Below are 27,826 nucleotides of genomic sequence, written 5' to 3' on the forward strand. Positions count from 1 at the left end.
GCTTATGGAACTGCCGGGGATTAGAACCGGCGCCCATATGGGATCCCAGGGTGTTCAGGGCGAGGACTTTAGCTGCTAGGCCATGCCTCCAGGCCCAAGGAAATCATGTATCTTAAAGTCTCAGAAGAAACAGATGCCTAGAGGATAGTGGAGGTACTGGTATAGGGTGCCTGGGGGCACAGCAACAGATCGCTGAGACTCTGGTTGTGTCATAGCCAGTACATGGGGGAGATGGGTGCCCGGGGACCTGGAATGGCAGTGGTGGGGCACCTGGCGGGCTCCAGAGAAGGGGGTCTGGCGGACCGTAGTCTTTGCTGTAGTCTGTAGCACCAGGAGCCAGTGTCTGGCGCTAGAGGACTCCCAGCCAAAAGATAGGTGCTATCTTTTGGACAGGTTGATAACTTCCCAACATCGCCTTCCCCACACACCCCCAGCAGAATGGCAGCTTTCGGACACACGTTCCCCTTCTACACCGGCCCCAAGCCCACCTTCCCCATGGACTCCACGCTGGCCGTCATCATCACCATCTTCCTGACCGCGTTGCTCACCTTCATCATCATCCTGCCTGGCATTCGCGGCAAGACGGTGAGAAACAGCTCCACCCCCGCAGATGGTATGGCCACAACCAGACTCCACCACAGCAGGGAGCTCTTCCACTCCTCCACCCCACAGCTAGCTCCTGATCACCTACTAGGCACCTACCCCTCCCCTGAGACTGGACGGAGGATGGCAGGGTGGACTTGGGAGGAGGGCCCTGCTGACTAACCGCACTGCCCCGTCCTGTGATTCAGAGGCTGTTCTGGCTACTACGGGTGGTGACCAGCTTATTCATCGGGGCTGTGGTCCTGGGTGAGTGCCAAGCACAGCTGACTTGGGCAAGCACCGCCTCGGCTTCAGAGTGGCCTCTGCATGTTGCCCACGCATCACTGCCATGGTAGCTCTAACCCTAACCCCTGGCCCTGAGGGTATAGCCACGGGCAATGCTAAGTATGTCTCTCCAACTTTCCTGGCATTTCTATGCTGGGGGGAGGGGAAAGTAGACCAAAGCAGACCCAAACAAATGTCTATGTAGAGATCTCCAGAGACTGGAGGGAAGGAAATGGGTTCAGCCACTGGCCTGGCTTTGGTAATTGTGCAGATAGGAGCTACGGCAAGTCTGTATTGCGGCCACCTGACTTGGGTTATGCCAGCGGCCTGAGTGACTCTCTGTAAATGGGGGATGGGTCATAGTAGCAGAGGGAGGGAGTAAGGGAAGGAGGGAGGCAGAGAGAGGGAAGGAAGAAGAGGGAAGCAGAGCGTGACCAAGGGGTATCTCGAGTTCTAACCCATTTTTGCAGTCCACATTGTTGGCAAGCTGCCCAGAACCCAGCCCCCAGGCTAGTTAAGGGGGCTACAGTTACGATCCAGTCATGGAGCCCCTGTAGCTCTCCTTCCCACTCTTAACCCAGTCACACCCCAACCTCCCTGAGTTCCCACATGTCCAACACCCAAACCCAGCCGTGAATTTCAGTTCCGAGTGGTCCGTGGGCCAGATCAGCGCCAATACAACATACAAAGCCTTTAGCTCCCAGCGGATCCACGCCCACGTGGGGCTGCAGGTCGGCCTGGGAGGAGTCAACATCACACTCACAGGTGAGGGGACGGGGCTGGGCTGCAGTCTGTGTCTTTGCCATCTGTGGTTGGCATGGTCCCCAGAGCTAAGTGTGTGGGCACCAGGGTGAGGAGGATGGATGAGTGTCAGAGGGTGGGAGCTGGGAAGGGAAACTCAGCTGCCTCCTGCCATTGACCAAGCCCTGCTGACAGAGTCTGCTGCTCCCCTCCTGCCCGTGTGAGTGACCCCCTCCCCAGGCGTATGCCCCCTCAAGTCTCTGACTCCGTGGTCCCCAGGAACCCCAGTGCGGCAGCTGAATGAGACCATCAATTACAATGAGGAGTTCACCTGGCACCTGGGCCAGAACTATGAGGAGGCATACACAAGAGCGCTAGGGAAGGGGCTGCCAGACCCTGTGCTCTACCTGGCTGAGAAGTTCACCCCGCAAAGCCCGTGTGGCCTGCACCACTCATACCGCCTTGCAGGACACTATGCCTCAGCCATGTTGTGGTAAGCAGGGGGAGGGCAGGGAGCGGTGGGCAGGAGTCCCACCTAGCTGTCCTTCTCCTGTGGGTATCTCAGGAGGGATGGGCTGGCATGTGTCACCACAGTGCTTGGTTGGAAAACCCATGGCAGGAACCTCCACTTCACATTTTTGGGGCACCCCTGGGTCCTGGAGCCTCCCTCTAGGGCCCCACCCCAGCTTCACCAGCAGGTACAGAGAATGCCCCCCACCCCCTACCCCACTCACCAGGGTCTGGCTCCTCTCCAGGGTGGCATTCCTGTGCTGGCTGCTAACCAACGTGATGCTGTCCATGCCCGTGCTGGTGTATGGGGGCCACATGTTGCTGGCCACGGGCGTCTTCCAGCTGCTGGCTCTGCTGCTCTTCTCCTCGGCCACATCCCTCATCCCACCCTGTCCCCTGCGCCTGGGCACTGCAGAGCTGCACATGCACCGTGGGCCTGCCTTTTGGATCACCCTGGCCACAGGTAAGATGCCCCAGAGAAACAGGTGCATGGTGGCTATAGGGCATGGCTCAAGGTCAGAGACCATCACGTTGGGGGCCCGTGGGGGGGGGCAGTGTGTCTCTGTCCTTTTTAGAGCCCTGTCCCTCTTGCCTCCTTCCTTGGTTTGCCCTCCCACCTCGTAGTTCCCTTTCTCTTGTCCCTCAAGTCTCACTCCACCCAGCTCCTTCCTGAACCTTCCAATCTCATTTCTCCTCCCACTTCTCCTCAATGCCCTTCTCTTAGTCTTCAATCCTAGAACCCTCTGCGTCTCTGCCCCACTCAGCCCTAAGCTGGCCTGCAGTTTCTCCTATTCTATCCCGCTGCGTCTCTTCCTTCACACCCTCCTCCCCAGTGCCTCCTCTGTGCCCTGCCCTTTCCTCAGGGATTCTCTGATTTTCAGATCTCCCCATCTCCCTTTTCTACTCCTTCTGTCTCTGCCACCCCTGTCCCCACTTCTTTCCCTCTCCCTGGGTGTGACTTAAAGAGCCCTGGCTTGGAGTCTGGGAACAGGACAGGAGTCACATCAGTCATGTGACCCTAACCTGGCATGTCCTGGCTGCTCTGGGTCAGGACCAAGACCACCCCTGGAGTTACTCGATGCCCCCTGGGAGGAGGCATCGCTGCCACTGAGGCAGGACACGCTTTGTCCCTGCCCACAGGACTGCTGTGCGTGTTACTGGGCCTGGCCATGGCGGTGGCCCACAGGCTGCAGCCCCACAGGCTGAAGGCTTTCTTCAACCAGAGTGCACAGGAGGACCCCATGCTGGAGTGGAGCCCCGAGGAAGGGGGACTCCTGAACCCCCGCTACCGGTCCACAGCAGAGGCAAGCCCCGAGCGCCAGGACATCGCGCTGTCTGAAGCCTGCTCTGAAATCTGCTGTGAGGAAGAGTGCCCTGGTGAACCTGACTGTGCCCTCTGACGTCCTCTACCCCACCTGAACTTCCCATCTGGCTGAGGACCTCACTGAAGCCCTGTGAAGCTGCCAGAAACACCCATGGGGCTTCAATCCATGGGTGAGGTAGAAAGGGGAGGCTTCACTTATCACTAAGAAGAACCAAATAGGAGCCAGCACCATGGCATATCAGGCTAAGCTTCTGTCTGCAGTGCCAGTATCCCACAGAGGTGCCAGTTTGAGTCCTGGCTGCTCCACTGCTGATCCAACTGTCTGCTAATGTGCCCAGGAAAGCAACAAAGGATGATCCAAGTTATCCTTCGGACCTGCACCTAAGCGGGAGACCCAGAAGAAACTCCTGACTCCTGGCAGTCATTCAGGGAGTGAACCAACAGAGAGAAGATTCTCTCTCTCTCCCTCCCTCCCTGTAACTCTACCTTTCCAATAAAAATAAATCTTTTTTAAAAAGAGAGCCGAGCATGATGGCTTGGTGGCTAAAATTTGCCTTGCGTGCATTGGGATCCCATATGGATGGCAGTTTGTGTCCTGGATGCTCAACTTCCCATCCAGCTCTCTGCTTGTGGCCTGGGAAAACAGTCGAGGACGGCCCAAGGTCTTGGAAGACCTGGAAAAAGCTCCTGGATCCTGGCTTTGGATCAGCACAGTTCCAGACATTGCAGCCACTTGGGGAGTGAACCAGAGGATGGAAGATCTTTCTCTCTGTCTCTTCTTCTCTCTGTAAATCTGCCTTTCCAATAAAAATAAAGTTTAAGGGTTTGGCGCGGTAGCCTAGTGGCTAAAGTCCTCATCTTGCATACGTCAGCATCCCATATAGGTGCTGCTTCTAATCCCGGCAGGCCCGCTTCCCATCCTGCTCCCTGCTTGTGGCCTGGGAAAGCAGTCGAGGATGGCCCAAAGCCTTGGAACCCTGCACCAGCGTGGGAGACCTGGAGAAGCTGCTGGCTCCTGGCTTCAGATCAGCACATCTCTGGCCGTTATGGCCTCTTGGGGGGAATGAATCATCGGACGGAAGATCTTTTCTGTCTCTTCTCTTCTCGGTATATCTGACTTTCCAATAAAAATGAAACAAATCTTTAACAAAATCTTTTTTAAAAAAGAACAAAAAAGTTCCAAGGCATTGAGGAGATGCTGTTTTCAGCTGCTTCCAAGGGAAGGCCCAGCAGGTGCTGCCCCCATCCTGCACAGCAGCCCTGCCTTCCCCTGATGCTCTGACTGCAAGTGCCGCTCACTGAAACCCAGCTTCGCCCACAGGGCCTCTGTGTGATTCTTCTATGATCCATCTCTTCCCTCAGAACCTCATATTTTCTTTTCTCCTGGGTCGCTGTTGTTCTTCTACCTTCTCCGGAGGATGCAATGAAAGACAGTACAGGACCCAACTGCCTATCCCGGGTCTCATGTTTACCACCTGTGCCGCAGGCCCCTTGAACTGCACCTCTCCAATGTGTGAAGTAGGATTGTAGGGCTTGCCTAAGACCTAACACACACATACACAAATACACGCATATTCCAGAATTGATTTTTATGCCTGGTGGCCATGTATCTTGGCTCTCAGACAATCGTACAGGAAGCCGAGTGGAAACAGCAAATGGACTCCTAAATGGCTCTTCTACCCAGACACTCCACAGGGCTGAAGGCAGTGCCATGAGGCTGCTTCCCTACGTTCCCCTGGGGCCTCACTAGAGGGCACCCTCTCCCCAGCATCTTCCCCAGGCTAGTCGCACTTTTGCATACGGAAAGTTTTCTTGGGTCGCTGCAGCGCAGAGAACCCAAAGTTCCCAAGCTGTCGCCAGCCCCAAGCCAAGGCTTCCACGACCCGGGAGAAGCCACGGAAATGAATGGTTGGGGATGGAGAAGGAGCTTAAGTTTGTTTGTTTGTTCGTTTGTTTGTTTTAACATAACAGTTTATTCACAGTTCACCCCGCATCTCTGGAGACCGCGGGCAGTTAGGAGCTAGCTGCCCGCCTTTGCTTGGGGGGTGCTCTGGCGGGTACACCTACTCGGCTGGCTTGGCCCCAAGGCGCGGGAGGAGGAGTCCGGAGTGATATGTTCCTTTCACAGGTTAGTGGTGACGCTGAAGTCTGGGGGCGCGAACTGCTTGTGCAGCGGGTTGTTGAGGAGGAGGGGCGCGCCACCTTTCACCGGGGCGCCACAGTCGTTGTCCTCGATGTCCAGAAAGATGCGCAGAGCGCTGGGCGAAGTGTAGTGGGCGCACACCACGGCGCATCCGAGCAGCAGGCACAGGATGCCTGCGGCACCGACCCAAGGTAAAGCGATGGAGAAGGGAGGCAGGACTCCAGGTTAGGGCCCCTGGCCTGCCCTTCTCTATTTTTGGAGCCCATCCCTCTGCTGGCTCGCTCCCAGGACACACGCAAGCGCGCGCGCACACACACACACACACTTCACAAAAGAACTTCTGACGTGGATGGCATGGTACATGGGTTCGTGCGCTCACTCGGGCAAAGTACCGAACCCCTGGGAACCGAACAGCGCCCGTCTATGCACTCCGGAGGGGGACTACAAGCTCCTAGACAGGAACTCGGGATGGGTACCGCAGCCCCGCCCGCCCCGCTCCCTGCTCCTCACCTGTTGCGAGCGTGACCCAGAAAGCTGCACCGAAGGAGGTGACGAAGGACTCGGAGCCTATGCGGAGCGGACAGACCGGCACTTCGGCGATGGTGGCGAAGGAGAAGATGGAGAATAGGGTGAAGGCGGCGGTGACTAGGAGTCCCAGGCCTCCGTAGAGAGGGGCGGGCATGGAGAGCAGCCCGTTGGTGATGACCCAGAAGATGAAGGCCACCCTGGGGCAGAGGGTGGCGGTGAGCAGGACTAACCGCCCTGCGGAAACCCGGATTCCCGCAGCCTCGCTCCCGTGTCAGTCTTCCCCCAGCGTGAAAGCTGGGGCAGGGGCTGGAGCTCAGGCTGGGCTGGGGCTCTGGCGGTGAAAGCTCAGAGGAGGAAGCAAGCCCCAGGCCGAGCTCTCCAGGCCGTCCCTTCTGATTCCCACCGGTGTTCAGATCTTCTGGCCCCGCAGTCGACCAGAGCGCGCATTCCTCCCGCTGGCAATGGTCCCCTGTCTTCCTCACGCGGGCGCGCACGCACAGCTCCCTCCCCGCCCCCCCCCCCCCCACCGACTCACCAAAGCGTGGCGGAGGCGTAGTGTCCCGCCAGGTGGTACTGTTGGTACAGGCCACAAGGGCTGGTTGGGGTGAATTTCTCCGCGAGGTAAAGCACTGGGTCCGGCAGCCCCTTCTCCAGCGCGTCCAAGTACTCCCGGTAGTAGTCCTCATCCAGGCGCCAGGTGAACTGCTCGTTGTAGTCTATGGTCTCATTCAGCTGCTTCACCGGAACCCCTGCACACAGCCCAGGACCCCGGCAACTAAGAGGCTTCACAGCGGCTGGTAAGGTCGGGGCGATCCTGCCCTAACCTTGCAGAATCCCCGAAGGAAATTGAGTTATGGGATGTGAGCGGTGGTCCTCCGAACACCCCTGTGCAACCATGGCCCAGGATTTCGAGTGATCCCAACCTCCTCACCTTTGAGTGTGATGTTAACGCCCACCAGGCCCACGTGCAGACCCACGAGGGCCTGCACTTGGGCCGTGCTGAAGGCTTTGTAGGATGTGTTGGTGAACACGCCACCCACGAACCAATCTCCGCTGAAGTGCACAGCTATGGGAACAACCACATGGAGAAGGGGGTAGACAGGGAGGAAGAAAAGATTGAATTAGGGGAGTGGTGATGGAGAGAGGTACAGGGAACACAGCCCTGCAAAAAGCTGGTCCAGTGGGAAGGTACATCAGATGCCCTCTGTCCCCGCCCTTCCTTATCCCCGTCCACGTCCTCTCCCTTCAGGCTGCCCGGCGCACTCACCCACGATTTCTCCGCCTATGAACAGGCTGAGAAGAACTCTCACAAACCAGAACCAGCGCTGTAGGAACAGGCACTCGTGTCAGGCTGGGTCCCCAAGACCTCCCATGGCCCCGCTCAACCGCACTCCACCTCAGTCTTCAGTTGCTGCTGGGCAGCCTGGGCGGGCCCTTGGCATTTCTGAGGTTTTCTGGCCTCACACTTCCCCCTTGCCAGCTTCATTTCCCGCTCCACCCTGTAGCCTCTGCCTGCCTGGCCCTTGGGCCACCTTCCATCTCCCAGCTGCCTGGCGCCTGGTCGGCCCCACTTCCTGGTCCAGCTGCTGCTTGTTGAGGCTCACTGAGTGCAGAAGTGCTAGGCAGGCAAGGGTCACTTCCTCCAGAAGAGGGAGGCCAGGAGCCGGGTGGTCAGGTTAGAGGAGCTGTTCATGCAGCTACTCCCTCGCACACCAGTTCCCTGGGAAGCCACCACAGATCCAGACCAAGAAATACCCAGTCCCCTCAGGCTTGCAACAACAATCTAGGTTCTGGAGGAGGAAGAGGCATCTAAGGAAGCGTACCCCAACTTGGAATCTGGTCCCAGACACATGCACCTTAACATGGCACAGCAGCCAGAGATGCTGGCTACCTGTGTCCTGGGGGCGGGGGGCAAAGTCCACAGGGATATAGTGGATCTGCAGAATCCTGGGGGAGAGACGGGGAGCCCTGGAAGCACGTGAAGCCTGGAATCTGCACCAGATTACTGGGCCTGGGCACCCAATCTGTGCAGCAGCCTGTGAATGATCCAGGTGTTAGGGTCAGACTCCAGAATGTTCTTGGGAGGCGTTGCTGGCTGCAGCAGCCTTCGGAATGTGTTCTGCAGGAGCCTCGGTTTGATGCGTCTTGGAAGCCCTTGCCAATATTAGCTGTCCTGGGTCTTCCAGACAGACTGCTGTAGATGCCACCACTTCCTACTGCCGCCCCCCCATCACCACACTCCCACCTTCTCCTCCAACTTCCTGCAGCCCCTTACCGAATGGCCACGGATCCCTGGTAAGATGAGCAGGAAGCTGGCAGCAAAGGACAAGAAGACCAGAATGACTATGAGCAGTGGGACGGTGAAGCCCGGCGAATGCGGTGACTGGGGGTAGAAAGGTAGCACGCCGTTCCACAGAGTCATCCTGAACGCGGATCGGGGGCTGAACGCCGGGTGGCCGGGCTGGGGTCTCTGGGACTTGATGGGACGGTCAAGTCTGAACTGCCCCGGGGAAACGCCGGTAGACCCCCGAGTGCCCTGGGGCGAGCCGGACAGCGGGATCCTTTCTCGCCCAAGTCTACGGGGTTACTTGGCCGCCGGCTCTGCTGCGTTTGGAAATTGCGCGGAAACTGAACCCCTTTTATAGGAACGTGGGTGGCGGGTCCCAGCCCATCGGCGGGGGTCCGAAAGGGGAAAGAGGGCATGCAAATGAGGGGCGGAGGGCGTTATGCAAATATAACAGCCCCGCCTCCCCGACTACGGGCGAGCCCGGGGTCCAGATATTCACACCCGGCTCCAGGGCTGGTCAGAGCTGACACCTGCGCAGCGGCAGGCGAGACAGGGAAGCCTGAGCGCAGAGTGAGAGCGCGGCGGGGCCGGGTTGCGGCAGGGGTGCGGTGGGGAGTGGAAGTAGGGAGCAGAGCCGAGAAACCGAGGCGACGTTTGCAGCCGAGGGGTACCTTTTCTCGGAGGCTGACCTGGAGTTGGGAAACTACCCGCCCCACTCCCGGTGTCGGTTTCCCGGACGGTGGGTGGGCTGTGGGTCCTGAGATCCCAGCTCATTTGCTTTCTTCACTTCGCTGCCTCCTCTAGGAGAAACAGTACTTAAGAGGCGGAGGGCGGTTTATAGGCGTCAGGCCCGAACTCTTGGGAGGCTGACTAGTCCTGCCGGGGGCGAAACAGCCCCAAAGGACTGGAGCGCCGCAGGTCCCTGCGTTCGACGTTAGCTCTAGGACGGGGCAGGGAGCGGCGCCAGTACCTGGGGACCTTCCGGAAAGAGTGGCTGGCATGCCGATTCAGGCGCTCGGCGATGCTCCAGCCTTGGTGCGCGCCGTCGGAGCGTGCGTGGAGAGGTAGCGGAGTGCGCGTGACTCACATCCCTCGTCCGCTTCCAGCCTGCAGGGGCAGAATGCGGTGTGCACGGCTAGAAGCCCTGGTGCTCCTGGGCGTTCTGCTCACTCGACTCCCGGCTCCTGCTGGTAAGTCAGGCACCTGTCGCTGCAGAGTGGCGCGCTGAGCCCCTGGAAATGGGGTGAGAAGAGGTGCAGCCAATCTTCGGGTTTCCGAGGGTTCTGGAAGCCCAGCACGGCTGGGACGCAGAGAACGTGGGTCCCGCTGGAGGCATTGGGCGACCACGGGCCGGGCCGGGCCGGGCCGTCGGGTCCTCAGGCGAGGAGGGGTCACTGGAAGACTTTCGCTGAGGGTGCAGTTCTCTGCGTCCACAGGCGGCCAGGACGCACCCCCGCTGCCCTGGGAAGTGCAGCGCTACGATGGCTGGTTCAACAACCTGAGACACCACGAGCGGGGCGCGGCTGGTACGTGGAGGACGCGGGTCGGTCCTTGGAGGGAGCGATGGTATGGGGGGGGGGGTCGCAGCTTGTAAGGGAGTGCCCTCTCACGCAGTTCTGCAGCGAAGGGATCCTTGGGGAGAGGCAGCGGGTGGGGTGAGATGTGCGCGGGGTGGGGGGATGAGGGGAGAAAAGGGGCTTGAGATAGGCTGCTGCCAACAAGCCCGGCTCCCCGCGCCGCGCAGGCTCCCGGCTGCAGAGACTCGTACAGGCCAACTACGCAGACGGCGTCTACCAAGCTCTGGAGGAGCCCTTTCTGCCCAACCCACGCCTGCTCAGCGACGCGACCACAAGGGGTCCAGCCGGCCTGGCCTCGCTCCGCAACCGCACCGTGTTGGGGGTCTACTTTGGTGAGAGCAAAAGGGGACACCCTGGAGGAGAGGGGCTCCTGCCGGTCCACCCCCTAGACGCTCGCTCCCTTCCAAACAGCAGAGAGAGGTGGTTGAGATGGGGGTCGGAGCAGGAATATTGACTTCCCTCACCTTTCTCTTTCCCTTTACTTCAAGAGGATAAGGGGCCTGCCACCATTTCCCTCCCCTTGCAGAGGGAGGGGAGTGGCTCGGGGGCAGGGGAGGCACCAGCAGGGCCAGGACGCCGCATTCTTTGAATAATAGCAGCCCGGGGTTCAGGGGGAAGAAGCCGCGGAGCTGGCGGCGGAGCTGGGACGCGAACCCCTGCGGCGGCTGCTGAGGATCGCTCGGTCCCAAGCCGTAGCAGGCACCTTACTGATCCACGGTAGGCTCACCAGTTTTCGCCCCACGCCCTTAGGCTACCACGTGCTCTCTGATGTGGTGAGCGTGGAGACCCCCGGCTGCCCTGCCGAGTACCTCAACATTTACATCCCCCCCGGAGATCCGGTGTTCGACCCCGACCACCGCGGAGACGTGGTCCTGCCCTACCAGAGGAGCCGCTGGGACCCCGAGACAGGACGGAGCCCCAGTAACCCACGGGACCTGGTGAGGCTGCGACCCAACCTGGAGGCGGTGGCGTCCTGGGCTCCTCATTTGCCACCCCGGGCACCGACCTGGCCCTCCCTGCCTGCTGACCGGGCCCACCCGCCCCGCGCCCCACAGACCAACGGCGTGACCGGCTGGCTGGACGGCAGCGCCATCTACGGCTCCTCGCACTCGTGGAGCGACGCGCTGAGGAGCTTCTCCGGGGGGCAGCTGGCGTCCGGGCCCGACCCCGCGTTCCCGCGCTCGGCGCAGAACCCGCTGCTCATGTGGACGCCGCCCGACCCCGCCACGGGCCGGCGCGGGGCGCAGGGGCTGTTCGGTGAGGCGGCGGGCCGGGCGGCGCGGGCGGGCCGGGCGGCGCGGGCGGGCCGGGCTGGGCCGTGGGCGCGTCGCCCCGACTCACGCCGCCTCCCTCCCGCGTGGCACGCAGCCTTCGGGGCCGAGCGGGGGAACCAGGAGCCCTTCCTGCAGGCGCTGGGCCTGCTCTGGTTCCGCTACCACAACCTGTGGGCTCAGAGGCTGGCGCTGGAGCACCCGAGCTGGGGCGACGAGGAGCTGTTCCAGAACGCGCGCAAGAGGGTCATCGCCACCTACCAGGTGGGCCGCCCCGCACAGGCCCCTTCCAGAGCATGGGGGACAACCTTTGTCGGGTGTTGGGGAGAGAGTGCGAGGTGGAAAAAGCCCCCGGCAGTGACGGCGAGGGCGAGGGCTGTTTGTCCGGGGTGTGTGAGTGGGGGGCACCCGTGCTGCTCTGCAAGTGTCCCAGTTCCTTGAGGCTTAGCTTGGCTTTTAGAGTGGTCCCTCCCAAGACTGTTCCTGAGCCTTCCTCGGGCTCAGTGCTGTCCCTAAGTGCCTGACGCACCTGCTGGTGCCTCCCCTGCCCTGTCTGTGCCCCCAGAACATCGCTCTGTATGAGTGGCTGCCCAGCTTCCTGCAGAAGACGCCTCCGCCCTATGCAGGTGACGGACTGGTGGAGAACCGGGGCTGAGTATGGGAGAGGGCAGAAGGCAAGCGGGTGTATGTGGTCTGAGGCAGTAGGAGTGGGGAGCCGTTCTCCTGTATTACTCTTTCCTGTAGGCTACCGGCCGTTCCTGGACCCCAGTGTCTCCCCGGAGTTTGTGGTGGCCTCTCAGCAATTCTTCTCCACCATGGTGCCCCCTGGCGTCTACATGAGGTGAGGGCAAGACCAGCCGGGACAGGACATAGCTCTGTGGTGCAGAATGGACATGCCTTGGCACCCTGAAACAGGACCCAGGGGAGAAGGTTGAGTCTTACTGGGGACCATCCCCACTCCAGCTTCCTTTTGGCAGGGCTCTGGCTGCTGAGTTGAGGCTCAAAATAGCATCTTCATCCACCTTTCCTCTCCATCTGCCAAGAGCCATTGGCTCTTGGTACTGTGTTCTAAGAAGCCCTAGGTTCACCCCCATAATGAACCATTCACCTCATCAACCCCATCATAGCCTGTACTCATGCTGTTTTCAATTGCCTGTTGCAGAAACGCTAGCTGTCATTTCCAGGAGGTCTTCAGCCAGGGCTTTGGCAGTTCCCCGGCCCTCAGGGTCTGCAACAGCTACTGGCTTCGGGAGGTGAGCTTGGGGTCAGGGTGACAGGGAGGTGGGTTGAGGTCTGTCTCTTTGTAGAAGTTGGGGGGTCAAGCGACAATTTCAGTTCTTGGATATTGCTGATAACAGAAAATCATCTCAGAATGATTGCATGTGAGATATGGGGCTGGTCGTGGCCCTTTGTCCTTGGATGGGTAGGGGTGCAGGGTGAGAGGGCCTGAGCTCCAGGGAGGGACCTTCATGTCCTTCTTGAGCGTATGTTTTTGTTTGCTTCCAGAACCCCAACCTGAACACTGCCCAGGAGGTGAACCAGCTGCTGCTGGGAATGGCCTCCCAGATTTCAGAACTGGAGGACAGGATAGTGGTTGAAGATCTGAGGGGTGAGTACAGGGTCAGGGGGGATAAGGGCCAATGTCCAGGGAGGCTGGGGCTTTAGCTGGGGTCATCGACAGGCAGCACATGGAGAGTATCTAAGAAGCAGGAACACAGGTACACACACAAACTGTCAAGGAGAAATGAATGCGGAGCATTTTAAATGCTTAACTTGCAGCTAGGAGCTGTTTTTATTTTAACTGGATCTGAGTGTCAGGAGCCTTACTTAGGTTTCAAGTTCTTTTCAGACAGCATTGAAGTTAGGGAGTCAGAAGACAGGAAATTTACCTCCTGATGACCAGAACAGTCCAGAATCTTAGAGGAAAGATCTTGCTAGAAAAATGTCCCGATTATATGTGATGATGTGCATCACACATCAGGTGTCATGTGTAGAGGAGTGCTGTGGGCAAGAGGAGAGTGGGAGAGGGGGTGATGCTGACATCTGGATGCAAGGTGCAAAACAAAGAAGATTTGGGAGGACTGATCCATGGTTTGGTCTTCTGTCCACCCCCAGATTACTGGCCTGGCCCTGACCAGTTCACCCGCTCAGACTACGTAGCCAACAGCATCCAACGAGGTCGAGATATGGGGCTGCCCAGCTATACCCAGGCCCTGCTGGCCTTGGGACTGGAGCCTCCAAAGAACTGGAGTGACCTCAGCCCCCACGTGGACCCCCAGGTCAAGAGAGACAATAACAGTAACACCTAGAGCCTTCCTATAGTGATATGGTTCCAAGCCCTTTGTATTTATGTATTTATGCAATCATGTAACCTACATCTGACCCTTACAAGGTAGATCCTATCCTTGTTTCCTTTTTGTCAATGGATGCATTGTAAAGACATGGTTTCAGACTAGCCATTTGACTCTAAGTACATTCCCGGCTGCTACTCTGTTCCCTGTCCAGAGTGGATGTCATCATCCCATCCTTGTACCCCATGGGTTGAATGTCCTAAAGGCCAGATAATATAGACAGCAGTGGCCCACAGGAAGTGGCTCACTCCGACCCTGGCTGGTAGTGGTCTCACCTTGGGCAGGGCCACCCCGGTCCTCTAGGAAGAGGTGGCTGCCAGGGCCTGACCAGTGAGCCAGGCAGCTGCTGAGGTCCAGGGTCTGGGAGGTGCTCACCTACCCACATACCTGCTCTCCCTATCTCCTGCTGTGCACCAGGTGCTGGAGGCAACAGCCGCCCTGTACAACCAGGACCTGTCTTTGCTGGAGCTGCTCCCAGGGGGGCTCCTGGAGAGCTATGGGGACCCTGGGCCCCTGTTCAGCACCATCGTTCTGAGCCAGTTTGTGCGGCTGCGGGATGGTGACCGCTACTGGTTTGAGAACACCAGGAATGGGTAAGAACTGCAGGGGGTGCGCCTCTAGACCCTCAGCTCCCAAAGGCCTTCAACTCCCAGCTGGCCCACAAGCCCCTTTTTGTAGGCCCTCACGTGAGGGTTTCTTTTCTCATCTTCTTGGGCCTGGGGTGGTTGGAGACCTGCCTTTCCTTCTCCCCCGTGCCCATACCTGCCTTCTCCCACTTTAGGCTGTTCTCCGAGGAGGAGATTGCTGAAATTAGAAACACCAGCCTACGTGACGTGCTGGTCGCTGTCACCAACGTGGACCCCAATGCTCTGCAACCCAATGTCTTTATCTGGCAGGAGGGTGAGTGGTTAGTGAAGGCCACAGCTGAGGGTCGGAGGTCAAGGGAGCTGGGCCTCTGCCGCCTATGGTCAGCCTGGTAGGCACACGAGCTGCACCTGTGGCCCTGCTGAGAGTTAAGGTGTGAAATGGACGTTTTTTTAGGGGAACACGTCCCAGGACGGTGGGCCTGGGAGGGCAGTGGACACCTTGGTGTCTTCCAAGGCAGAGAGGGGAAGAATGCCTGCTCACACTTGGGATGGGATCCTCAGCCTTGGAGGTCTCATCTCTCTCGTAGGTGAGCCGTGCCCGCAGCCCCAGCAGCTCACGACAGCAGGCCTGCCCTCCTGCGTGCCGTTCACCGTCATGAACTTCTTTGCGGGCAGTGGAGCCGGTTACGGCCTTGTCATCATCTTTCTCTGCTCACTTCCATTAGGTGGGTGCCTCTCCTCCTCCCATCTTTCCCCTTCAGGCTTCCTCCTCCCCCACCCCCACTAACCCTCCCGCTTGCAAGTTAGCTAGTTCCTTAGCAGGATTTGGGGCCAGGCTCAGGGGACCATGGGGAGGGAAGAAGCCTCAGCGAGGCTGTCTGCTCCCTGCTAGCCCCTTCTAATCTCTCCCAGTGAGCCTCATTTTCGCGGGGATAGTGACCCATTTCCGGAACCAGGACCGCAAAAGGCTGCAAAGGAGAGGCAAGGAGAGTTCAGAGAAGGAAGCCATCAAAGAAGGTGTGCCAGGTGAGCTGAGCTGAAGGCAGGAGGGGGGACGACCAGGTTGGAGCGATAGGATGCCTGCTCACACCTGTTTTGTGGGATGGGCCTGAGGGCAAGGACCTGGGGATCCATGCTGAAGCATTCTGTGCAACTGTCCCTTCCCCAGCAATGGAATGGCCTGGCCCCTGCGAGAGGAGCTACCCGGTGACCGTGCAGCTGCTGCCAGATGGGCAGTTGCGGGTCTTGGACCGGCGGCTCTCTCTGTTGCGCAGCATCCCGCTGCAGCCTCCACAGCAGGTCAGCCTTATCCTGTCCGTCAACCATGGCTGCCGCACGCTGCTGCTCAAGATCCCCAAGGAATATGACCTGGTAACAGCCTGCCCTGCCCAGGCCACCCATTCCTCAGCTGCAGAGCTCCCCTGTAAAGGCAGATGCTGGGGGCTGGGACTCAACCTGAGCTCTTAATCCCCTCATTGGGTCTCTTGAGTAGAGGGGTGGAAAAGAGCTTTCTCAGGTCCCCTCAGCCCAGGCTTCTTTGAGGGGAGCCTGGACCAGAGGCTAGAGTGCCTTCAGTCCCTACTGCCCCCTGCCGTCCCCAGGTGCTGCTGTTTTCCTCTGAGATGGAGCGTGGAACCTTCGTGAAGCAGCTGCGGGACTTCTGCCTGTGCTGGGGGCTGGGTCTCCATGTGGCCGAGATGGGCGAGAAAGAGCTGTTCAGGACGGCCGCCACCAAGCAGCAGCGCGCACACGTCCTTGAAATCTTCTTCAGGCACCTTTTCGCTCAGGTGCCTTTTTGTTCTTTAAGATTTGTATTGATTTACTTGGAAAAACAGAGTGACGCAGAGAGGGGAAGAGACACACACTCCCTAAATGGCCATCACGCTCAGGACTAGTCCAGGCTGAAGCCAGAGGCTGGAACTGCATCTGGGTACTCCATGTGGACGACAGGGGCCAAAGCACGTGGGCCATTTTCTGCTGCTTTTCCCAGGAGCATTAGTAGGGAAATGGGTTGGAAGGAGAACAGCTGGGACCCAAATCAGTTCCCTGGTCTAGGGTGCTGAGGTTGCAAGGGGCAGCTTAACTTGCTGTGCCACAATGCCAGCCCTAGCCTGTATCTTTTGAGGGCAGGCCCAGCACAGGGAAGGGAGGGAGCCCAGGCGACGAGACAGCTCTGGTTGAATCCTGGCTCTGTCACTTGTGTCTGCTTGTATGGCCACAGGCAGTTCCTTTATCCCTGTATCTCCATTTCTTTACCCGTCAATCACTGATTGGAGCCGTGTCCCATCTCTTGGCCCTCTTGTTAGAACCTAGTGAGAAAGTCTCAGTGAGCACCTCTGAGAGGCTGGCCTTGGCACAGCGACATCAGCCTCGCTTGGGAATTTGTTGGATGTAAGGGTTCTTAGGCCGCTGCTCAGACTGAATCGGGGACCTCCGGTGGGAGGCAAGCTGCGCAATGTGTGTTTTATCAAGCTCTCCAAGGAATTCTGCAGCCTGGAGTTTGATAAACATACCTTTTTGTGTCCTGTGTGTAACCCAAGTGCTTGGTATGTTGTAAATGTTTCACAAATGGCAGCTCCATGTGACTTTCAGAATATTAGCACTACAGGCAGAGATTAAAGCAGAGGACCATTGTGGCCCTGGCCCGAGAGCTAGACCTGGACCTCTTCCTGACTGTCTGCGGGTAGCTCTCTCATTTTGTAGTCTCCCATCAGCACTGAAGTCCAGGGAGAGCAGATGCAGATTGCGAGAGACTTGATGGCCCCTCTGTAGGAGAGCAGTGTCCATGTCAGGGAAGCAGAGGGGCAGGAGCATGGGAGAAGTGAGACGATTCCTGAACTGCTCAGGCCTGACCTCTCTCCATTCTGCCCCACCCCCTGCTGCTGTCCGACTGCAGGTGCTGGACATCAACCAGGCAGACGCAGGGACCCTGCCCCTGGACTCCTCCCAGAAGGTACGGGAAGCCCTGACATGCGAGCTGAGCAGGGCCGAGTTCGCCGAGTCCCTGGGCCTCAAGCCCCAGGACATGTTTGTGGAGGCCATGTTCTCCCTGGCTGACAAGGACGGCAACGGCTACCTGTCCTTCCGCGAGTTCCTGGACATCCTGGTGGTCTTCATGAAAGGTGAGGTGGGGAGGCAAACTCTTCCAAGGCCCCATGGGTCTGTTGGCAGAGAGGTGACCTCCGTCCCTTGTCTCCCCTCAGGCACCCCAGAGGATAAGTCCCGCCTCATGTTCACCATGTATGACCTAGATGAGAACGGCTTCCTCTCCAAGGACGAGTTCTTCACCATGATTCGGTATGGGTGGGCCTTCCAACCCTGAGACATCCTGATGTCTTAAACAGGAAGGCAGAAGGCAGAGGAGGCCAGGCCAGGAGGCCATCTGTGGGGACTGGAGGCCCTACATGTTGCATCCTGGATTCTCAGAGCATCTGGCCTCAAAAGTCTATTATTTTAGATTTTTTTTTTTAAAAGTATTGGTTTATTTGAAAGGCAGGGTTAGACAAAGAGAGAGTGCTACTTCATTCCCAAGATGGCCATAAAGGCCAGGTGGGGCTGGGCAAAGCTGAAACCAGAAGTTTCCTCCAGGTCTCCCACATGGGTGCAGGGAGGGGCCCAAGGCTTTGGGCCATCCTGCACTGCTTTCCCAGGCCATTAGCAGAGAGCTGGATGGGAAGTGGAGCAGTTAAGTCTGGAACCAGCATCCATATGGACACTAGCTTTACTTGCCAAACCCTGAAGAGTCTATTTTGCCATGCCCCTGCCTCTAGGGCAATTGCTAAGTGGACTGTCAATCCCAGCTAGAAACCCTTTCTAATCTAAAGAAAGTGATTGGGACAAAATCACCAGCACGTTAGTGTGACTGACTGCTGACGTTCCCTGGTCCTTCTGGGTGTCCTGGGGTCTCTGTAAGCTCTTTGCAGGCCAGGTGCCTTGGTCACTCTCCCAGTTTTGCTCGCCAGGCAGGTGCTGGGTGCTCCAGTCCTCCCTGGCTTCCTAAGCCTCACTGGCGCTGGGGTGCCCAGAACACCAGCTCCAAATGCCTTTGCCCTCTGCTGGCTGAGGACAAGGCTTCAGACCCATGGTCTCCCACAGTGTCGGCAGTGCTGGCCCACAGCTTCTCTCTGGCAGTTAGCTTCCTCCTCATCCAACACAGAGTTAACCATAAAGGCTGACATGAAACGAGTCTGTGATTCAACAGATGGAGAAAACAGTTCAGTCTTCTAACCTTTCTCTCCCCAGAAGCCTTCCCATTGTTTTAAGAACTTCTATAGACTATCACAGTCCAAGTACCCCTGCTGGACATGGGCTTCTCACAGGGTAAACTGGTTGTATTCTGCACTTCCCTGGTGTGTCCTGTGGGCCCAGCCCTGCCCAGCTCTCTAGGGGGTCTAGGAGAAGGTCCCTGCCACCAGGTGGGGGCTGAGCTGCCACCTGCTCACCCTATGACTCCCTGTGCATCTTTCTGGGCCTCCGTGGAATGGCAACACCTTCTGTGGCACATAGACTCCCCTCTGCTGGATGAGCACAAGCTGGCATGGTCTGTTTATTTTCTTCTCAAGGCACAGCCCGAGGAAAGCATTGGGTCACTATAGAGGCCACTGTGGGTGCTGTCAGAATGGGTGTGGGGATGCTCCAGCCTGTGCCCTGTTGTGTTGGCACGAGGAAGCAGCCACTGTTGCAGCTACACCCCTGGCTCTCTCTGCTGCCTTGCACCCTTGTTGCCCAGCGTGTTGTGGGCATTAATGAAAGAGTAGGCCACGAGGCTGCTGGGAGAGAAGGATGGTACATGCTGAACACATCCTTGAACTGAGTGGACATTGCTCCTGCCCCCCAGTTCAATACAGCTTCTTTCTCTTAAATGTTCACGGCAATTTGAATTCTATCTTTTGGGCCTGTGGCTGCCCCACCCAGCTTAGCATCAGCTGCAGGCTGGATGAGCACCTCCTCCATACCATTTCTGGGGTCACTGGTAACCACATTAGACCATGCAGGCTCTGCCCCACCCTGTACCTGCCCGAGCCTGACCTCACTGGGTTACGGGCTGTTGCTCTGTCTCTGCTCCCACCATCCGCTCCCCAGGTCCTTCCTTGAGATAGCCGACAACAGCCTGTCTAAGACTCAGCTGGCTGAGGTGGTGGACTCCATGTTTCGGGAGTCGGGCTTCCAGGACAAGGAGGAACTGACGTGGGAGGACTTCCACTTCATGCTGCGGGACCACGACAGCGATCTCCGCTTCACACAGCTCTGTGTCAAAGGTGGAGGTGGAGGTACGTGAGTATGTAAGGAACAGCCAGGGTCAAGGAATCTTCAAAAGGCCAGTTCCCAGTGGACTTGACTGAGTCCTTAGTAACCAACAAAGAGCCAGGCAATGTAGCAGAGGTGTCATATACAGGTGACAAGCTGTGCACCTGACAGGTACCCGCGGAAGTTGTGGGGCAGGCTACAATCCAGCCAACACACTGCTCAAAGCCATGGGCGTTGGCCAGGGGAAGCAGCACCCTTTTCTTCAGAAAAGGAAGTACAAGGTTGCATCTGCCCGGAGGGTGTCCCCTTTTCTAATTGCACAAAGTCCACCCTTTGCCCTGTGTTGCTGGGTTCACTGGCTGCCCAGTAATGGGAGGGAAAGGAATAAGGCCAGAGGCAGAGACCTGGACACAATTGAGTCCCTAGCCAGCGCTCCTGGCCTGCTTGCATGGGGAGGACAGGAGGCGGGGATGGACTCCCTACCCAACAGCCGGGTGCTGGTGGGGAAGCCAGACCAGCCTGTGGTTCTCCTCTGCAGGTGTCGGAGAGGTCTTTAAACAGAACAAGAACTGCCGGGTGTCATTCATCACTCGGACCCCGGTGGAACGGTAAGCAGCAAGGAGGCATTTGGGAGGTCTCCCTGGCTAGGTACCCAGCAGAGGGAAGAGAGAAAAGGGGACTTGCTGGTGCACCCCCAGGTTCTGACGTCTGCCCTCTGAAGGTAGCTATTGGCTAGTGGGGGCCCTAACCCAAATGGCCAAGCTCTCTCCCTGCCACTTCTAGCCCAAATCATGCTGCAAAGGTCCTGTACACAGCACCTCATCCCTCCCTCAGATCCCAGGATCTACTTCCCATTGGCATCTCCAGGTTGAAGTGGTAGCTTTTTTCCTGACTGCAAAGACGGGAGAATAATAGACCCATTTCTCTTGTTCTCAGCTCCAGCCCCCAGGGAGTGGGGCTCTCTGACTCCGAGGTTTCTGAGTCAGGAGGCTCCGGATTGATGAAGAGGTTTGGCAAAAAGTGAGTGTTTCCCTCGTGCCCGGGGCCCATGGAGACGTGGAGAGAAGGCTGCGGTGTCTGATCCCACCTCTCACTGACCCATGTTGGGGGCTTTTCACCATCCTCTCCAACCTCTGCACCCCATTCTGCAGGCAAGGGGCCTGATCAGAAGTGATATCAAGATGTTCATAAGGGGGTCTCCAGGTTTCTTGCCTGTTCTGCCACAGCAGTGAGGCTGGGGCAGGCGGGCAGGAAGAAAGAAGGACAGAACAAAGAGGGGGAGGAGAGGAGATTGAGTGGGTGAATGGGGGTGGAGGCAAGGGCTGGAGAGTAGCTGGCTCCCCGCCCCACCTCCCGAATGCTGGTTTCCCTCTTGTTCTATCCAGACTCCTTTGGTGGGGTGGCGTTCAGGGCAGGTCAGGGTACCCCCAGCTCATGGCCCTGCCTCCTGTTACCACAGGGTGCTGACACCCAATCCACGGCTGTACACGGAGGCGGTGCCGGAGAAGCTGCAGCGAGGGTTCATGGCCCGTAAGGTGCAACAGTTCAAGCGTTTCATTGAGAACTACCGGCGCCACATTGTGTGCAGTGCCCTCTTCACTGCCCTCTGCGTGGGCCTGTTTGCTGAGCGTGCCTACTGTAAGGGCCCTGGGCTGGCTGCGCTTCCCCACCTCCAGGGACGCCCCGTCTCGGCCCAACTAACCCACTCTCCACTGTCACCCTAGACTATGCCTTTGCCTCCCCACCCACGGACATTGAGGAGACCACTTACCCGGGCATCATCTTGTCGCGGGGCACGGCGGCCAGCATCTCCTTCATGTTCTCCTACATGCTGCTCACCATGTGCCGCAACATCCTCACCTTCCTGCGGGAGACCTTCCTGAACCGCTATGTGCCCTTTGACGCAGCGGTGGACTTCCATCGTTGGATCGCCATGGGGGCGGTTCTCCTGGCCAGTACGTGGCTCCTGTGTCTTCCCTGAGTGTGTGGGAAATGGCGAGGAGAGCTGGCCTCCTTCTGCTGGCATCTCTCCTCTCCTTGCCCTCGTTCTCATTTTGGGGTGGGCAGGGGGTGGGTAGAGGTAGAGCCTGCTGTGGCTGGCGTACCTAAAAGGATCTGTCTCTCAGTTTTGCACAGTGCTGGCCACGTGGTCAACTTCTACATCTTCTCAGTCAGCCCCCTCAGTCTGCTGTCCTGTGTGTTCCCCAACGTCTTTGTGAATGATGGGTCAGTTCTGGGCGAGGGCCCCTGGGACTCCTGTGGGGTGGACCTGAGGTGTAACAAAATAGAGAGATGGTCTTGGTCCTCAATTCCTCATGAGCAATAATGTGGAACCGGAGTTCTTCGGAGAGCTGCAAAGTTGCCTTGCCTTTGGGAAAGAAGTTGGCCATGACCGCAGAGGACAGGTGTTTGAGAGATGAAGGTGGCAACTTTGTCCCTCTGTGCCTAACCCACGACATGCTAGCTCCGCTCACCCTCCATGTGCCAGCTGATTTGCAAAAAGCACATCCAGTGTGTCTATCCCGCGAGTAGGGCTGACAGCACTCACTGTGTGCCTGACCTTGCCAAGCCCCCAGATAGAGTGTTGAGCCTAACCCTGATCCTTGCTCTTGGGAAACTTGGGAGATCATGAATTAAGCATGCCAGTGAGTGAAGGCAGACACAGTAAGGAGCTCAGCACAGGAGGTGGGGGGCAAGGAATTCTTGGAGGTGTGGAAGGTAGCAGGGGGGAGGTGTGGAAGGTAGCAGGTGGGAGGTGGGGAGCGCAGAGGCCGGTGCCCAGCGGGATCCCTTGCCACCAGCAACCTCAGTGGTCGGGGAAAGTAGAAACAGGCTCAGGTGGGGGGAACCCTCCCTGTTTTGGCCAGACTCATTGTGCCTTTGCCCCACAGGTCAAAGATCCCCCCAAAGTTCTACTGGTGGTTCTTCCAGACCATCCCAGGTAGGGGGCAGGGCTTCTGCCTGAGGCCTTTCATCTCCAACGCCCTCATGCACATATACTTATCTGTAATGGCCACAGGGCCCCTGCTGGCCCGTAGGACAGAGCCCAGCCATTCCCCCAGGCAACAGGGGCCACAGAGGCTGAGAGGGAGTGGGCAGGAAGGATGGGGGTCTGCTGGGCCCAGGCTGAGGTCCTGAGTCCTGGCTGACCCTGTCCTGCTTCCCCCACCCCCAGGCATGTCGGGAGTGCTGCTACTAGTGGTCCTGGCCATCATGTATGTCTTCGCTTCTCACTACTTCCGCCGCCACAGCTTCCGGGGCTTCTGGATCACCCACCACCTCTATGTGGTGCTCTACATCCTGGTAAGGGAGTTCTTGGAGAGGGACCAGGCCATGGAGCAGGGTACTAAGTGCGAGGGAAGGCAGTGAAACAGGGAAAAGGGAGAATGGGACCCAAGATCTTGGGCCAGAGTCCGAGGCCTCAGACTCCAGGGTCTTTGCCCAGGTGCAGGCCTGGGGCCTGGGCAAGAAGTTCCCTGGCAAGGAGGATATGAGATGTAGGCCTGGCAGGGCCTGAGCTGTACTAACTGACTGTGCCTCCGCAGCTCATCATCCACGGCAGCTTTGCACTGATCCAGCTGCCCTCTTTTCACATCTACTTCCTGGTTCCGGCGATTATCTTTGGGGCAGACAAGTTGGTGAGCCTGAGCCGGAAGAAGGTGGAGATTTGTGTGGTGAAGGCAGAGCTGCTGCCCTCAGGTATGGGGGCCAACAGGTTGGAAGCACTGGAAGTCAGAAATCCACCCTCTCCCCACCACCCCCTTGCTCTGGACATGGGAAGATAGCTTGCCAGGCATGCATAGCCTCTGGCATCCTCTTGGAAATGCAGCCAGGAAGGGCTGCACTTGCGCTGCACACTTGCGGACAGGACCAGAAAGAGATGGCTGTCAGTTCACATAGCAGAGCTGGGGGACATCTTACTTCCTACCTAGCTCCCTGCTAATGGGCCTATAAAAGCAGCTGATGGCCCAAAGTGCTTAGGCCTTGGCGTGCACATGGAGAAGTTCCAGAACTCCTAGCCTCAGCCTGGCCCGGCCCTGGCCATTTGTTCATTGTGGCCATTGAAGGATTGAACTAACAGATGAATATTCTCTCTCTTTTGTGCTCACCCTCACTCTTGCTCTAATTCTTCCAAATAAATATTTTAAAATGGATATATATTTGAAAAGAAGGTTCTGGGGGAAGGCTTTAGCTGTCGTAGGGCCATTTAATCTTCAGGACTCACATTGTAGGAAAAGTTGTCTCAATTCCATTTTATTTCAACCATGACCACTTCAGGAGACTGTCTCAGGTTTTCCGTGTAATGAGGTTTAGTAGTTGGGTTTAGTAATGAAATTTTATTTAGTAATGAGGTTTCTTGTGAAATCAAGTCGAATTTTAAAAACAGGTCATTTCGGGGGCAGGTGCTGCAGCATAGCAAATAAAGCCACCTCTTGGAATGCCCACATCCCATATTGGAGTGCCCACGTTGGGTCCTGGCTACTCTGCTTCTGATCGAGCATCCAGTTAACGCACGTCTCGAAGGCAGCAGCAGATGCTGGTTCAAGTGCTTGAGTCCCTGTCACCCACGTGGCAGACTAGATGGAGTCCTGAACTCCTGGCTTCCGCCTGGCCCAGCTCCAGTTGTTATGGGCATTTCAGCAGTGAATCAGTGGATGGAAGCTCGATCTCTTTCTGTCTTTGTCTTTCTCTGTGTCTCTGCCTTTCAAATAAATGAAAAGATAAGTTTAAAAATTAAAGAAAAAACACAGCTAGACAAGAGTGTAGGAGGTATGCAGGTAAGCCCCACCAGCAAAGAGTGGGAATTGGGTAAACACCAATGTGGTTCCCAGGGAGCCAGGGGTCCACCCCGCCCCCAACAGGCTGGCATTTGGAGCAGTGGAGAGAGGCTGGGACCCCGTGTGGAAGAGGGAAGAGAGCAGCTGGAGCACAACCCAGGCTACAGGGAAGGGGACCCTCCTCCCTAGCCCTGGGCGCCACACTTGCTGGTGTGCGGGGAGGACAGGTGGCTGCCAGACCTCAGCCTCAGGAGCAGACCTCACCCTGTCCTTCCCTGCCTGTGATGCCCAGGAGTGACACACCTGGAGTTCCAGCGGCCGCAGAACTTTGAGTACAAGTCGGGGCAGTGGGTGCGCATCGCCTGCCTGGCTCTGGGGACCAACGAGTATCACCCCTTCACGCTGACCTCTGCACCCCACGAGGAAACACTCAGCTTGCACATCCGGGCTGTGGGGCCCTGGACCATTCGCCTCCGGGAGACTTACTCACCCTCGAAGAACAAAGACAGTGCCATGTACCCAAAGGTGTGCATCACAGGGAAGTCTGCTTCAGGGCCTGTGCCATCAGTGAGGTCCCTGGCCTTTCTCTGCCAGGCACCAGGCTGGGAGAGGGCTATGGTGCCTCAGGGGAGGCTAGGTTACTCAGGCCCTTCTTTCTGCCCATCAGAACTGGGGTAGGGCAGGGTTCACGTCGTCTTCCCCTTCTCTCTCGGCAGCTGTTCCTCGATGGACCATTTGGAGAAGGCCACCAGGAATGGCATCAGTTTGAGGTGTCAGTGCTGGTGGGAGGGGGCATCGGGGTTACCCCCTTTGCCTCCATCCTCAAAGACCTGGTCTTCAAGTCATCAGTCAACTACCACATGCATTGTAAAAAGGTGGGCACCCCTCCCCCAAAGCTTGGAGAGGACAAGTAATCTGTACCCCCACATCACAGCCACACAAACTCCTGGCCCCTGGGTGTTGCAGAAGCTGCTCACCCCCAGCTGTCCACACACCCAGCCTTGAGGCACAGTAGGGAGCACAGCCAGGCTGGCCTGCCAGGACCTGTCCACTGGGGAGCCTGTGATAAGGCCAATGGGCCCTGGCAGCATGTGGCTGCCCAGTGGGTAGAGGAGAGTCCTGTAGCTTCCCAGGGCTCAAGTGAAGGGATGTAGGAGGGGAGGCTGGGCCAGGTTCCAAGCTCTGTGACCTGTGTGCTCCACACCCCCCAGATCTACTTTATCTGGGTGACACGCACCCAGCGGCAGTTTGAGTGGCTGGCAGACATCATCCGCGAGGTGGAGGAGAATGACCCCCAGGACCTGGTGTCTGTACACATCTACATCACCCAGCTGCCAGAGAAGTTTGACCTCAGGACCACCATGCTGGTAAGGGCAGGGCCTGCCAGGCAGGGTTGTTGGGAAGGTAGGAGGGACGGCCAGGACAGGTGGGTGTGCGGCCAGGTGTTGTGGATGTTGTGGGCTGGTGCAAGCCGGGTGCTGACCCTGACGGTTCTTGGCCTGCTCTGGCCCCTGTGTCCCCAGTACATCTGTGAGCGGCACTTCCAGAAGGTGCTGAACCGGAGTCTGTTCACGGGCCTGCGCTCCATCACGCACTTTGGCCGCCCCCCCTTCGAGCGCTTTTTCAACTCGCTGCAGGAGGTCCATCCACAGGTCAGTGTACCCCTTCCCTCTGTGGGACTCCGTCCTTCAGCAGCCACGTTCCTGCAACTCTGTCCTGGATAGAGCTCTCCTGTCCCATGCCTACCCCAGGTTGGGGTCTGGTGTTGGAGGAGAACTGTGCTGCCCCCCAGCTCCAGCCTCTTCTCCAGGGCCTGGAGTCAGTGCTCTGGGCCTTCCAGGCAGGGAGAGAGCATCTTGTCCTCCCCTTCTCTCACCAATCACCTGACAGGTGCGCAAGATTGGCGTGTTCAGCTGTGGCCCTCCAGGGATGACCAAGAACGTGGAGGCAGCCTGTCAGCGTGTCAATAAGCAGGACCGAGCCCACTTCATGCACCACTACGAGAACTTCTAGGCCTGCCCTCCCTGTCCCTTCCGCTCTGCCCTCCTCTCTCTGGTCCTGCGTGCATTAGCCATCCAGGCCTCCAATGGAGAACTGGAATAACCTCTCCCCCTTGAGACTCCCTCAGTCCCATGCTCTGACAAGATAGTGGGGACCCCCTGAACCCCCAGCTCTAGCCCTAGCAGGATGAGGCAAGGCAGGTGGAAGAGGAAGAATTCCTGCTGTGACAGCCATGTTTGTCTTCAGGAGATCCCCACGTCTACTTTACCTCTATGATATTGCTGCATTGATTAGGTAATTTCTTGGTCAAGGCAAGAAAATACTTGGATGGTGCCATGGCCTCAATTCAGTCTCAGGGGCCTTTTTCCTCATGTCACAAAGAGGAGCAGCCCTGCTCCCACCCCTTCCAGCTGTTAGAGGGGTCAGGAACTTTTAAAAGAATTCCAGGGAGCAAAGATGCTGCCCCAGCTGTAGACTCTTTATGTCAGCCCCAGCTGCCCACTGCCCCGACCCCTAGCATGTCCTTCTCCGGGCTTGCTGGGGCAGTCCTGGGTTGAGAGACAGAGAAAGTTCAGCCCTCTCTATTCCCTCCCCTCCCACCCCCGACGCATCCACCAGCCCTTCCACAGGAGTAGGGTGACCAGCTACTCCTGGCCTGTCCCAGGTTTCTTGTCCCAGGAAACCCTTGCATTTTAGGCACATCAGGACAATTGGTCACTCTCCACAGGTGCCAGCCTGGGATGACCCCACTGTACTTGGCTGTGCATGGCTCCTCCTTGTCCTTTGCCATGTCCTCAAAAGCTGAGCTATGAACTTTTTTGAACTGAAGTGTAATATGCGTAGAGGAGGGTGTACAACTCAGGCCGAGAAAGAGAACACTTCTATGACTCCATCGCCCCAGAAGCTCCCCTTTATCCCTATTTCCCAGTCCGTCTCACCCGACCACTTAGAGCAACTGTTCAAGTGGTTTCTGTGGCTCCCATTTTGATCCTACTGAATATACTCTCTTAATCAGACTGCTGCTTTCCCGGAGTGCCAGGGGGCCTCGTGACCCATCTGTGCTGTGCTGCGTAGCTGTAGTTTGCTCTTTGCGCTGCCGAGTAGTATTCTATGGGAGAGCTGGACTGCATTGTGTTTTCCCACCCTTGTGTTGATGGATATTTGGGTTGTTTCTGCATCTTGATGATCATGAATAAAACTGTTATGAACATTCTCGCATCTGTATTTTCTGGTACACAAGGTATTCATTTCTCCAGGGTAGAATAACTGGATCATAAAGTTCTGCAGTCAGTAGAGGCAGGAACAGATTAAGGCCATCTTCAGGTCCCTTCCCCAAGCTCTCTCCTTTTCAGCCTTACCAGATGCCTCTGGTTGACATCCTTCCATGTTGAGGGTCTCTCTCTGACCAGGCCAGAAGAACAGCAATCCAAGGATTCTAGGGCCAATTTTACCCATAAAATACTACAGAGGAAAAATCCTGTGGCTCCTATAAGCCTATATCCTTGTTTACTTAACTGTCTGGGAAGATGTCGGAAAGTCAGACAATGCCACTGGCCCACCCAAGTATCCAGATGAGAAAATGCATGAGTGTGAATGGACTATACAACTGCAGGG

The 27,826-nt window shown here is 57.5% G+C and overlaps 3 protein-coding genes across 4 annotated transcripts; 2 read left to right on the forward strand and 1 right to left on the reverse strand.

Moving 5' to 3' along the window:
• Window positions 1-438: 438 nt before the first annotated feature.
• Window positions 439-3,812, forward strand: DUOXA1 (dual oxidase maturation factor 1). 2 transcript variants are annotated; one of them, XM_004578117.2, is made up of 6 exons: window positions 439-585; window positions 792-849; window positions 1,498-1,632; window positions 1,888-2,101; window positions 2,364-2,581; window positions 3,259-3,812. In XM_004578117.2, the coding sequence occupies exons 1-6, from the start codon at window positions 439-441 to the stop codon at window positions 3,516-3,518; spliced, it is 1,032 nt and encodes a 343-aa protein (XP_004578174.2). In that variant the 3' UTR covers window positions 3,519-3,812. The 2 variants fall into 2 exon arrangements, with proteins under 2 accessions (XP_004578174.2, XP_004578175.2); XM_004578118.2 differs by lacking the exon at window positions 1,498-1,632.
• Window positions 3,813-5,183: 1,371 nt separating this feature from the next.
• On the reverse strand, window positions 5,184-8,635 carry DUOXA2 (dual oxidase maturation factor 2). The gene is made up of 6 exons (XM_004578116.2): window positions 8,389-8,635; window positions 7,381-7,438; window positions 7,045-7,179; window positions 6,649-6,862; window positions 6,096-6,310; window positions 5,184-5,758 (listed from the first exon to the last, which is right to left on the reverse strand). Exons 1-6 carry the CDS (start codon window positions 8,533-8,535, stop codon window positions 5,565-5,567), a joined length of 963 nt encoding a protein of 320 aa, XP_004578173.1. The 5' UTR covers window positions 8,536-8,635; the 3' UTR covers window positions 5,184-5,564.
• Window positions 8,636-9,520: 885 nt separating this feature from the next.
• Window positions 9,521-26,988, forward strand: DUOX2 (dual oxidase 2). The gene is made up of 33 exons (XM_036495397.2): window positions 9,521-9,590; window positions 9,837-9,926; window positions 10,145-10,309; window positions 10,728-10,915; window positions 11,033-11,234; window positions 11,346-11,512; window positions 11,814-11,874; window positions 11,993-12,089; window positions 12,411-12,501; window positions 12,755-12,857; window positions 13,364-13,527; window positions 14,017-14,192; window positions 14,381-14,499; window positions 14,774-14,911; window positions 15,099-15,212; window positions 15,355-15,557; window positions 15,788-15,973; window positions 17,083-17,308; window positions 17,390-17,483; window positions 19,269-19,456; window positions 19,972-20,041; window positions 20,370-20,453; window positions 20,893-21,071; window positions 21,158-21,388; window positions 21,560-21,659; window positions 22,325-22,374; window positions 22,609-22,736; window positions 22,979-23,132; window positions 24,504-24,736; window positions 24,928-25,086; window positions 25,423-25,578; window positions 25,735-25,863; window positions 26,102-26,988. Exons 1-33 carry the CDS (start codon window positions 9,521-9,523, stop codon window positions 26,222-26,224), a joined length of 4,638 nt encoding a protein of 1,545 aa, XP_036351290.2. The 3' UTR covers window positions 26,225-26,988.
• Window positions 26,989-27,826: the final 838 nt, after the last annotated feature.

The sequence above is a fragment of the Ochotona princeps genome, chromosome 6 (genome assembly GCF_030435755.1).
Source record: "Ochotona princeps isolate mOchPri1 chromosome 6, mOchPri1.hap1, whole genome shotgun sequence".
NCBI classification, from domain to species: domain Eukaryota; kingdom Metazoa; phylum Chordata; class Mammalia; order Lagomorpha; family Ochotonidae; genus Ochotona; species Ochotona princeps.

Coding starts and splice junctions, on each gene's coding strand:
- DUOX2 (XM_036495397.2), top strand. CDS start 9,521: ATGCGGTGTGCACGGCTAGAAGCCCTGGTGCTCCTGGGCGTTCTGCTC. Junction 11,875..11,992: donor GACGCCTCCGCCCTATGCAG/GTGACGGACTGG, acceptor TCTTTCCTGTAG/GCTACCGGCCGTTCCTGGAC. Junction 21,389..21,559: donor GGGGGCGGTTCTCCTGGCCA/GTACGTGGCTCC, acceptor TCTGTCTCTCAG/TTTTGCACAGTGCTGGCCAC.
- DUOXA2 (XM_004578116.2), bottom strand. CDS start 8,535: ATGACTCTGTGGAACGGCGTGCTACCTTTCTACCCCCAGTCACCGCAT. Junction 6,863..7,044: donor CGTTAACATCACACTCAAAG/GTGAGGAGGTTG, acceptor GGCTGTGTGCAG/GGGTTCCGGTGAAGCAGCTG. Junction 5,759..6,095: donor CTGGGTCACGCTCGCAACAG/GTGAGGAGCAGG, acceptor TCGGTGCCGCAG/GCATCCTGTGCCTGCTGCTC.
- DUOXA1 (XM_004578117.2), top strand. CDS start 439: ATGGCAGCTTTCGGACACACGTTCCCCTTCTACACCGGCCCCAAGCCC. Junction 1,633..1,887: donor AGTCAACATCACACTCACAG/GTGAGGGGACGG, acceptor CGTGGTCCCCAG/GAACCCCAGTGCGGCAGCTG. Junction 2,582..3,258: donor TTGGATCACCCTGGCCACAG/GTAAGATGCCCC, acceptor CCCTGCCCACAG/GACTGCTGTGCGTGTTACTG.